The sequence below is a fragment of the Microtus ochrogaster genome, chromosome 10, assembly GCF_000317375.1.
Source record: "Microtus ochrogaster isolate Prairie Vole_2 chromosome 10, MicOch1.0, whole genome shotgun sequence".
Taxonomy (NCBI): Eukaryota; Metazoa; Chordata; class Mammalia; order Rodentia; family Cricetidae; genus Microtus; species Microtus ochrogaster.
Window position 1 is genome coordinate 39236295 of NC_022016.1, and position 12445 is coordinate 39248739.

Below are 12445 nucleotides of genomic sequence, written 5' to 3' on the forward strand. Positions count from 1 at the left end.
TAGGTTAAAACATAGGTGGGAGGAGTAAACAGAACAGAATGCTGGGAGGAAGAGGAAGTGAGCTCAGACTCGACAGCTCTGCTCTCTGGAGGAGAGACGCCATGCTCCCCTCTCCTGGGCAGATGCGATTGATGAAGCTCCGACCCAGGATGGACGTAGGCTAGAATCTTCCCGGTAAGTGAACCTTGGGGTGCTACACACAGATGATTAGAAATGGGCTAAATTAATATGTGAGAATTAGCCTAGAAGAGGCTAGATAGAAATGGACCAAGCGGTGTTTAAATGAATACAGTGTTTGTGTTGTTATTTCGGGTATAAGCTAGCAGGCGGCCGGGGTGCTTGGGAAACAGCCCCGCCGTTCCTATTACTACAGATACACACCTTCCTAGACCTGGATGGAGCAGAGAGGGGCCTTGGACTTCCCACAGGGCAGGGTACCCTGACTTCTCTTAGGACTGGAGAGGGAGGGGGAGTGAGAGGGGGGAGTGGGAAGGAAATGGGAGAAGGTGGAAATTTTAAATAAATAAATAAATACAGACAGAAAGACAGACAGACTTTATGATGCAATCCAGTAAGAACATATTCCACCAGAAGCCAAAAAAGTCAGAGATAGCCCCTGATGCTACTGTTAGGAATCCCACAAGAATACCAAGATATTTAGCCATATAGATAGAGGGGGTGGAAAATCTATGTCAGACCCATACAAGCTCTAAACTCTCAGAGCCCCCATGAGTCCTAGTCAGTTGGTTCTGTGGTCATGTTCTCATGATGTCTCTGAACCCTCTGGTTCCTCTGATCTTTTTTCTCTCTCCTCTACAGGACTACCAGAGTAGTCTAAAGTTTGTATTTGGGACTCTAGGCCTGCTTCATTACATGCTAAATGAGGTCTCTCTGGCCTCTTTCATGACTTGTGAACTGCAGTTATAGTACGTATGTTATGCATAAACATAAGATGGCAAATAGCAGATTCTCCCTACAAGTTCATTTAGAAAAGAATAACATTATTACACATAGACTAATGAAAGATTGGCCAGACCAGCCTAGCTCCCGTGGCTTCTGGATAGGTTCCTGGGCGTGTATGAATAAATTGTTGGTGTAATTAAGAGTAAAAAAAGTGATAACTCAACAATCTAAGCTTTGGGGACTAGAGATATAGCTCTAGTGGTGGAATGCTCAGTTTGCATACTTAAAGCCCTGGATTTGATCACCAATGCCACCCAAAACCCAATCTAACCTAATAGTCTCTGAAACAATCTGACATGAGCCCACAATAAGCTAATCTAACTTAAAAATAAATATATAATAAGCCTTAGTAAAGATATATGTCTACAAATCTAAAGCAAAATACTCTTAAGAAAGGTAGAATAGGATAATAAGGTAGATTAGTATAACTATTTGTAAACTATTTTAGCAACTATTAGTTTTAGAGAATTTATATTGGTATAGATTCTTGCATAGATACAAATGTAAAATAATTTTTGTATTCCTAAGATAATTTGTATATTGATACAAATTCAAAATTATATTTGTCATGTTGTATATATTGCTATTTCTGTTTGCAATGTTTTATACACAAATATAGTTATTTTTGTCATAATGAATGTATGTTTTTACTTTTGCTTAAGATATTTTATATATTGATACAAATTAGAGATATTTTAGTCATATTACATTTTTCACCTCTGATTAAGATATTTTTATATGTTGTTACAATTTTGAGATCATTGTCCTCATGCTGTACATGTTTGAAGATTGTTTATTTTATTTTTATCATGTGAAGCTTTAGCCCTCAAGTTATATAGGTTATTAAGAATTACAGGTTAATAGTCACCCATGTTTGTCATACTTATTAGGTTCTCTAGATACAGAGATGTACTCTCCATAGATAGGTAATCTTCAAGCACTTCAAAGACCTACCTACAGGATATGGCATTTAAATGTTTTAATAATTTAGAATTCTGTTGACATGAGACATAACTGCTCCTGGCAGCATCAATTTACTCCAGAGAGAACAATGGGCAGTGAAGACACTCCATATGGAGCTTGTTTTCTTCTGGGCAAATCTGGTTTATTGGGCAAAGAACTGCCCTTGCCTCAACTGCTGACTTACAATAAGCACACTGTCCTATCTGAACAAGTAGGATACAAGGAAAAGTGACTACTGAACCTAAAAATGATCTGTTAGATACTCTAGGTCTATAGCCAAAGTTGGTTGCCCTAGTGTTACAGAGAAATTTTGGGTGACTGTCCAGGTAGCCAGCTGTTTCTGTCATTTCTTACATATTTTGGAAGTCGCTTGCTTGCACTTCCTGCTTAATCAGGTAATATTATTTTCCTTCTCAGATCTTGGGGGGTTGAAGACTAGATAGTCACAGTTACTATCCTCTTATATCTTAGCTAAGACATTTTAGGTACAAGACATAGGCTCCTCCTCAAGACAGGACAGCTATTGGAATAATCTCTGTTATTTGCCATTACCTATAGCCTGGGCATTTAGTATGTGTTTCTTGTTTGATATTGTCCTTGTTGTTTGTAGTTTTATTTTGTGTATGTTATTACCCTTTTTTTCTGGACAATACTTAATAATTGCTCTTATTGTATATAGTTTAATATTAGGCTAGAACCTTCTTATTTATACAAAAAAAGGAAGTATTGTATGATTTCAATCCATTTAGTCAATGACTTGGGGCAACAAGCTCTAGGGCGTGACGTCTGCGAATGACAACTGATAAGCTGAGGGTGAAGGGTCTCTTGCCTTTGCTCATGCTCACTTGAATGGTAGGAGCGGAGCAGGCAGCTTGCTGTTGGTTCTCCTTCCCCTTAAGTAGAACTGCAGTGGTATCTAACCTGTCCTGTATCAGTGTTTACTCCCATTTTACACCTAAACAAATTCTTTTGAACCTCTCTCAAACTGTCATGGACTGACACTACAGATGTTACACGTGGTCTACAAGATACTGGAACCTTACTAAATTAAATCACATAATTCTGGGCACATAGCTATTCATATATAGTAAATCAGTTCTATGTGGGAAAGAAACCATAAAAACCAAAAAACAACAACAACGAAAACAGCTTTCACGAATCACACAAACCACCAGAACCAATTTTACTTACTTCCAAACTGAGAGAGAGAGGCATTTTCCAGCATGATACCTTTCCACTTGTACAAGGTCACCCCACCTCTCTCGGATTAACATCAGAGTCTGGGAATGTAACACTTCTAATTGAAGAGATAAGCAGAAACAATCTGATTTATCATGTTAAGAAAATCAAATATAATATGCTATTCAAGCAGGTAATAATCACAGGCAAATGTCATCTAACAAGGAATCTATGCCCAAAAAGCTAGAAATGAAGGAAGTTTTTGGAATCATCTTGGTCTAATGACTCATCCTAAATAAGACAAAACCTGTGGTTGCCTGAAATTATATTCTCAAATGACAAATCATAAGAAGTAGTAAAATATGTGGCATAATTTTAGAAAAAAGGTTGACAATTTTGGCCTAAATAAACAAAACTAGGTCCAGGTTTATCCCTTAATTCATCGTTTAGAAAATACAAATTGATCAAATAACACATTTTCACCAAAATGGTACCTCTTTTTGAGACAGGTTCTCATTATGTAATGAAGGCTGGCTTTGAACTAGCTACAGAGCCTTGCCTCTCAGGTGCTGAGATTATAGGCATGTACCACCTTGCCTAGCAAACAATACTACTTCTAAGTAATCACTTTTAGGAGTTGCCTGCACAGTCGGCGGTAAAATTTGCTATCAGTCTTATTATAGATATATCATTAATGTTCATACTGGCTGGTTCTCCATGCCTATTTCTATTCAAAAGAGATGAGGTATAGGAAGGAGAGACCAGATTACTACACTCAGGACAAAGGATAAACAGAAAATGTAGAGGAAAGAGGAAGACACAAAATCCTTACAGTACATGTCTCAAATTTCAGAAGGATACGTAGGCAGTTGTACATGTCCTGAAGAGGTTTCTCATCATCAAAGAGCCTAGACTGCACCAACTGATGGATAAAGTCGATTTGCATGCTATGAACCAAAGCTCGGCCATCTTCCATTGGTAGAAGAAAAGAAGGCAGTTAATTGGAAAGAGAGGTCAGTATTATAACATTAACCAAGGAAGTGTACACAAAAATTTAAAAATGAATTTAAAATTAAAAAAAAAAGAGGAACCAAGATTATCTTGAGAAAACTACAGAACATTATACATTGGGAAACACTGAAATTTCTCCAGTCAGTAGGTAATTATGATCATCAAAATTTTGCTTCAAATTACAGAATACATTGCTACACATTTTTCTGCAGGAATACTTCAATATAAAAATGCCAAACCATAAATAAACAAATAAGTAAATAAAAATTAAAGAAAGAAGAATGACAAGACCAGTACTAAGACGATTTACCTCCTGTTTCCTTATCCTCAACTAGAATTTCTAGCTTGAGAAGGCGCCATGGAACTTCTGGATCATCACCCATCACTGTTAAGGTTGCTTCAAATTCTCCTTCAACTCGAAACTTCACACGGCCATTTGCTTTTAGAAGAGGAAGAAGTGGACATTGCTTTAAAACAATAAGCTTCTGGCTAATCTCCAAGTTTCAATGTCATTTTTGAAACATTTTAAATGGACTGTAAGCTTTGTCCTAAGTGTTGAAACAAACCAATGGTTTAGACATAGACAGTAAGCAATGTCTAGGTCATTGAGAAACCAAAGGCGACTACATATAAATAAACAGCACAGCATGTTCTCCAGGGTCAACTTTGGGGCCTCTTTTCTCTTTCAGCCTCGAATAATAACACTAACTCCCCCCAGAAACAAATACCAGCACTGTATTTTTAGATACTAAAAAGAAAAAAAATGGATGGCAAATCATAGGTTCAAATACCACAAAAATTAAAACTTTATCTACTTGTTCTATGAACAAAACCCAAAAGGACATTTAAGAAAATATTATTTTAAAAAATTTTATTTATTTATTATGTATACAGTGTTCTGCCTGCATATATGACTGCAGAGGGCACCACATCTCATTATAGATAGTTGTGAGCCCCCAAGTGGTTGCTGGGAATTAAACTCAAGACTTCTAGAAGGGGAGCCAGTGCTCTTAATCTCTGAGCCATCTCTCCAGTACGAGAAAATATTTTGTTTGTTTGTTTGTTTGAAGACAGGATTTCTTTGTGTAGACTTGGTTGTCCTGGAACTAGCTCTGTAGAAAAGCTTGGACCCAAACTCACAGAGATTCACCTACCTCTGCCTCCCAAGTGCTGGGATTAAAGGTTTGCACCACCACTGCCCAGTGAGCTCAAAAACATATTCTTACAAAAAAAAATTTCAGGTACATACCCACTGTAAGATTTGCTAGCTGTGGAGGAAGATCTGTTGTTACAAGCCTATGTCTAAGAATCTGATTAAGTTGATGAAGTGTGGCTTGTTTCTCAATTTTGGTAATTGGGTCTGGAGGAATAATTTTATCCTACGAAAAAAATAATATACAGAAAGATGAAAATGTTTACTTGCACTTGTCTTGATACATTTTCTTACTTTACTCAAGACAACCACAACACTCATTTCTGTTATCTACATCTAATAATAGTGACTATGCATTTGAATGCAAATAATTCTGTCACCTTGCCAAAACCATGTTCTTCCTCGTGCTCCATTTATGACACCAAATTAATATCACATGACTTCCTCTATTTCCTAAATGTATAGAAAACAATAGCACCAATTCATTCAACTACCATAATACATTTTGAATGCACTTCCAAAATGCTACGGCTGTGCCAATTATTTTCACACCTGAAATAGACACCAAATAATATTTGCATATCTGCTCACTCCCAACAAGGACAGGGAAAAGGGGAGGAAATGGATAAAAAAAAGGAAAAAGAAAGGAGGAAAGAAAAGATTCCCTAGTTCAATATCTACTCACATTGTAGCCCCAATTTATTTCAAACTACCACACTTGTACTTGTAGAGAAAAAAACAACTATATAAACTACTTTTTAAAATATTGTTTTTCCTATGCTACATAATCTAAACCCAAAGTTTTGAACTTGTACGAGTACAGGAGCAAAGCACTTACCCTGATGCAGGTTGGAAGTCGTGGATAAGAGCCAGTAGTCAGCACATCAATGGCATATGGGATAGCAAAACTAGGCAGGCGTGCATGGACCAGTGCATCTCTAGCTAAGGAGGCCAAGCGATCAGCGGTGTCCACAAACAAGATAGCTTGCTGATCTAAAAAGCTTGAGATCATCTTTAAAGCAAAGGGTAAATAAGCTGCCTTGAAAATTCCTTTCTTCATTAAATACCATTAACTCACTCCTAAGCAAACTTCAAAAGACATTAAAATAAGTGTTTATTTGTATGACACTAAAACAGTACTTTTCTTTCATTTTTCCACTTTTGACACCACTCATACATTATACCAAATATTAAGAAAAGAGTAAAATAAAATGGTTTTAATGTGATAGACTTCTAGTGTTGGGCAGCAATAAAGTAGTTAAAATCATGGACTTCAAGATTGCCTTGATCAAAATTTTAACTCTAACTTACTAGTCCTGTCCACTTTGACAAATAGGTCAACCTTTCTATGCCTAAGGTTTTCGGCAGTAAAATGGAGGTAAGATTCCCAACCTCATGAAGTTGTTCTGAGAATTAAGTACCACATACTTAATCTTCAGAACATAGAAAACACTAAGTACATACTGCCGGTATGAGAGCCGGGCAACTTTCTACCCAATACAGAAATTCTATCAGTTCTCTATTCAATACACTAGTAGAGTCATCACAAGACTGAAATACTTTCTCTTTCAAACCTTTAGTTCTGTTTTACATCAATACCTAGCATTCCTTTCGCTCATGTCCTTCAAACAAGCTTCTGGTAGACAACTTAAAACACTGTAACCCAGAATTAATGCAATAGGGCATCATACCCTGACAGTGATCTGTATCTTCTTTTCATTTCTAGTTATTTTATTATCTAATTTCTACAACCCTATAATTACTATCACCTTAGAGATAAGAAAAATAGATTCACAGGTAAAGACCTTTTATTTCTTAGTTAGAGCCAGAAGAAATGCTACCTTTTGTAACTAGTGCAATAGTCTATCAACACCACCAACGCTAAATTCATATTCATAGCCATGAAACTAAAACAGTCTCAACTGCTGAATTCATTTTATCTTGGATTTAGGCCATTTTAAAATTTTTCAGGACTGGAGAGATGGGTAGGTGGTTAAGAGCACGGGCTGCTCTTCCAGAGAACCCAGGTTCAATTCCATGTACCCAAATGGCATCTCACAACTATCTGTAACTCCAGTTCCAGGGGACCTGACAATCATGGCAAAACACCAATCCACATTTTAAAAAAATTTAAAAAGAAATCTTTTTGGTGGTGGTGCTCACTTCTAATACTAGTACTCAGGAAGAGGTAGGTGGATCTGTGAGTTTGAGGCCAGACTGGACTACAAAGAGACTTCCAGGACAGCCAGGACTGTTACACAGAGAAAGCCTGTCTCAGAAAAAAAAAAGAATCTTGTCACTTTGCTGCGTGGTGATGGTGCACACCTTTAATCCCAGCACTTGCAAGACAGAGGCAGTTGGATCTCTGTGAGTTTGAGGCCAAGCCAGGTCTACAGAGCAAATTCTAGATCAGATAGCCAGAGTGACAACACAGAAACGCTGTCTAGGAAAAAAAAAATCTTATCACTCAGGAGAAAAGGTTTGTGGGCCGGGTAAGAGAAAAGAAAACCAGAGAACTTCCCTCTGGGATGATGGGAGATAAACTGAGATAACAGTTTATCTAGCCTGTAGATCTGTGTAATCAGATACTCGCACAGGTCCAGATACTCTAAACTTAGAGAGCAAATTAGTCAGACGGTGGTGGCTTTTGCCTTTGATCCTAGCACTTGGGAGGCAGAAGCAAGCAGAGACCAGCCTGGTCTACAGAGCTAGTTCCAGGACAGCCAGGGCTGTTACACAGAGAAACTCTGTCTCAAAAAACCAAAAAGGAAGGAAGAAATCAAATTAATGCTAATGCTTTAGTTTTGAGCAACTTATTAAAACCTAGTAATCATCATGGTTTTTAAACATATTTACACACCAACTATCAATTTGGTTAAAAATTGTTAGACTTTGAGCAGTGAATGGACATTTCTCTAAGGAAGAAATACAAATGGCCAATGAAAATATGCTCATCATCAGTCAACAGGGAAATAGATGCTGAAACCTTAGTAGAAGGCGGGCATGGTGGTACATGCCTGTAATCCAGCACTCAGTACACTGAAGCAGGAAGATCACAAGCTTGGCTTCAGCATAGATAACACAGCAAATACAAGGCCAGTCTAGACAACACAGTAAAATACTACCTCAAAAAAGAGACACAGGGAAATCAGTCAGGATGTATGAATAGACAGTGAAAACCCTAGTGAGATATGACTAGGATGGCTAAATTCAAAGCAGTTTAATATTATAGATATGGAAAAATTAGATCCTTCATATATTGCTGGTGGGATTGTAAAATGGTACAGCCATTTTAAAGAACAGTCTAGCTGATGAAAGAATTATTTATGACACAACCACTTTACCTTAGGTATGTATTCAAAAGAAAGAAAGGCATACACAAAAAACTTTGTAACATTATCGATTCCAACTAGAGAAGAGATAAAACAAAATGAGGGTTTCTGTGCAATTCAATATAAATGAAGTACTGACACATACTAAAAACATTATAAAGAAGCCTTTGAGAAAACACATGAATCCATTTATAAGAAATGTTTAGAGTAGACAAATTCAAACAGACAAGTAAGTAGGTTAATGGTTGCCTATAGGTAAGGGCTAGGAGCAACAGGTAAATGGCACAAGTTTTCTTTCTGTGGTGATAAAAATTCTAAAATTGTTCATGGTGATGGACATATCAATCTTTGATCTTTCTCCTCCTTTTAGTTTGGTGACTTTTGCATAAGTTTTGTTTATAATTAGGCAATCAAGTGAAAGAGGCTAAGCAAAGACAACAGGCTAAAAACTGAGGTGAAATGTAAGAAACACAACTGTGCTGTAGATTCTTTGTAGAGTGGGATTTTTGTGAAATAAGCACCTTCATCAACTTACAAAGAAAAATTCTCCATTAATATATTTTCAATTTACAAGAATGCTAAGAAAATAAATATACTATGGGACCACCAAGCCAGGTAGCTGTTCATTTTTATTTAAGAAGCTTAATTAATAAATCTCAGAGAATTTTTGAAGTTCTCATACATAATTTAGCTAGTACCAATTTGTTAATCTGCTTTAACCTATGAAAGCTAATAACCTTTTTTTAAAAAAAAATAATTGATTTTATTTTAGGTATATTGGTTTTTGCCTTTATGTATGTATGTCAGATCTACTGGAACTGGAATTACAGGCAGTTGTGAGCTGCCATGTGGGTCCTGAGAGTGGAACCTGGGACCCAGTGCTCTTAACTGGCCTGAAAACTAATAACCTTTTTTAAATGTCATTAAATAAAAGAAAGAAAACAAAAAAATGGAATTCTAACATCATTGTGAAGCTTAGTATAGCTCTGCACTTCCTTTCCATTCACAAATTTAAATGACAGCATCTAGACATACATTTGGTCTTGTAGAGCTGAACTTAAAAAGGGAATCTTAATTAAAGTAGGCAAATGCTGTCTGCATTTCAGTACTTTATTCACTATCTAACTATCCTTCCTAGTATGAACTCATTAGGAGTGATTGAAGTAAAACAAGAGGCAGTGCTCCTCATCTGTGAACACTGAATCATCCTCCCAAGTTTGCTCAGTAAGCTCATTCAAGGACCCTAGCTTGTCCTCTTAACATTCTTAGCTTAAAACTTGATTGGTTGTTGTTGTCATTGTTGTGTGGAAACAGGATCTGTTGCTAGAGTCAACTGACTATGTAGCTAAGGATGATCTTAAACTTGTGATCCTTCTGCCTTCATCTCCCAAGTGCTGGGATTACAGGCAAACATCACCATGACTGGTTCATGCAGCACTAGAGACAAGTACATGCTCTAAAAGTACTACCAATTGAATTACATTTCCAGCCCCTTAAAACAGTTTTAAGGGCTAGATTTAGTGTTTGTTACACTTCACTCTATGAAGTCATTTCCTTGAATTAAGAGTAATTCAACAGTCAAAAGACTATGAGCTTCCTGAAGACAGGGACTATGCTTTATTCAAGTCATTCCCTGCTATCTCTTATAACACGTGTTCAGTAGTTTCGGAGCGTGAGTAAATGAACTAACAACTGAACAGATACATGTCATCATCAGTTCTGTGACCTTGAAGAAGCCATGTATTTTCTAGAAATCATATCAATCTCATCTGTGAAAATAGAAAATACAGATTCTGCCATTCTCATCAGGACATGAGAAATCAATAAGCAAACTTTGAGAGAACCTTACAAACTCTAGCTCAGTGATTCTCAACCTACCTAAGGCTGCAACCCTTTAATACAGTTCCTCATGTTGTGGTGACCCCTAAGCATAAAATTATTTTTGTTGCTACTTTATAACTGTAATTGTGTTACTGCTATGAATCATAATGTAAATATTATTGGAGATAGAGGGTTGCCAAAGGGTTTGCAACCCACAGGTTGAGAATCGCAGCTCTAAAGACTCATACAATTTTTTTTTTGTTTTGTTTTTGGTTTGGTTTTTCAAGACAGGGTTTCTCTGTGGTTTTTGGAGCCTGCTAACCATTTCTCCCTTTTAGTTCCTCAAGTAATGTCTTCTAGGTATCTCCTCATCTTCCTTTTGATCAAGTGTCCAAAAATAAATACTATGCTTCCGCAGAAATTCATTTTGGAATTTCATAAAGGAACATGATTATTGACAGCAGTAATAACATTTAATCAAGAGATGTTAAAGCTAAAATTGTAAATTATGCAAAACATTTAAAGTTATTTTGCTTCTTTCAAGACAGCATCATGCCATGTAGTCTCACTAACCTGGAATTTACAACTGTCTTTTACACAGTTTCCTGGATGCTAAGATCAAAGACATGTGTTACCATGTCCAGCTTTCAAAAGTTATTTTATAAAGTAAAATCAAGTTTAACTCACCGCACACTTTTCTACTTTGCCAGCATCATTAGCCCATTTTACTAAAGCTAATAATCGAACGAAGAGTTGACGTGTCCGGCTAGCAAACTGTACAATTTCTATTTTCCTGTAAAATAAAATAATTCTCATCTGAAACCAGCACATTATATCTCACAATCTGTTTCAAATCTAAATTTTTAAAGTATTTGTTTACAAACACAACAAACTTAATCTAAAATATTTATATAAATAGTTTCATCTCTTCTTTGGGTCCTTCCTGTCTGAAACTTTGACCACAGCACAATAGATCCAATAGGAGTTTTTCCACAATGAACTACATTTTAAAACTAATTTTTATTATAATAAATGATTCTTATGATATATTAAATTCATGGATATGAGGTAGTTAGTGGACGTTAAATGAGTCAGAAGAGACTAATTTAGGAGCTATGAAGTATAAATTTCTTAACTGAAACTACTGTTAATTAGTTACCATTTTGGTTAGAGGAGTTGAAATATATTCTTTACCAAAACTTGGAAGTGTGTTCTTTCTACAAAATCAAGGGTTATTTCCCAAGTTGCAATAGCATAACTGAAAAAAAAAACTTAACAAAGAACTTCAGTATGAACTCTTCACACCAATTTCAATGGCAAAGTTCACTACCTTAGCCAAATTAAAGACAAGCTGAAAGTAAAAGGAAAGTAGGTCTTTCCATATCTATTTTAATACTGTACTCACGTCTATGCTTTTTCACCCAGCAATCACCCATATTTTTATCATCTCATGAAGCTTTAAGAGCTTCATTAAAAACTCTCTGCCTATGTTAGCTAGAGCTCTTTACTTCAGGACCACTACACAACTGATAATCATACCTTTTATTGTCTAAGACACTGGAAAAAAAGAAAACTTCAACATGCCAAGACTAATGGCAAAACCCAGAAGAATACCAACCTACCTCCAAGTGAGATGAATTTATTAATTTTAATGTGACTTTGCAATGAACTACAAGTCTCTGCATCTTGCCAATAACATCACCATGACGCAATGCATGCAAGTAAGTTTTTGCTGAAGTCTAATGCTGACTAAATACGTCAAAGTCAAGCTGCTACTGAGAGTGTAGAAGGACCACACACAACCTGAAAAGCTTCTTTAAGAACAGTCAATACCATGATTACTGGAAACAGAAAAAGAAAAGCCAAGGGCGCACTTATGGCTCTTTATCAGTGTCTGTCAAGGATTATAGAAGAAAAACAAGCAAGACTGTGACACAAGCCGGGCAGTGGTGGCGCATACCTTTAATCCCAGCACTCGGGAGGCAGAGGCAGGCGGATCTCTGTGAGTTCGAGACCAGCCTGG

General features: G+C 36.6%; 1 protein-coding gene across 3 annotated transcripts in view; it reads right to left on the reverse strand.

Annotated features, from left to right (window-relative positions):
• Med14 (mediator complex subunit 14) overlaps positions 1-12445 on the reverse strand; it is a 105177-nt gene that overhangs the window by 83541 nt on the left and 9191 nt on the right. For all 3 annotated transcript variants that reach the window (XM_026781988.1, XM_005352858.3, XM_026781987.1), the window contains exons 3-8: positions 11110-11215; positions 6108-6281; positions 5366-5495; positions 4427-4555; positions 3967-4074; positions 3118-3250 (exon numbers count right to left, since the gene is read on the reverse strand). In XM_026781988.1, the coding sequence (XP_026637789.1) occupies positions 3118-3250; positions 3967-4074; positions 4427-4555; positions 5366-5495; positions 6108-6281; positions 11110-11215 (780 nt within the window). The remainder of the gene's footprint in view (positions 1-3117; positions 3251-3966; positions 4075-4426; positions 4556-5365; positions 5496-6107; positions 6282-11109; positions 11216-12445) is intronic.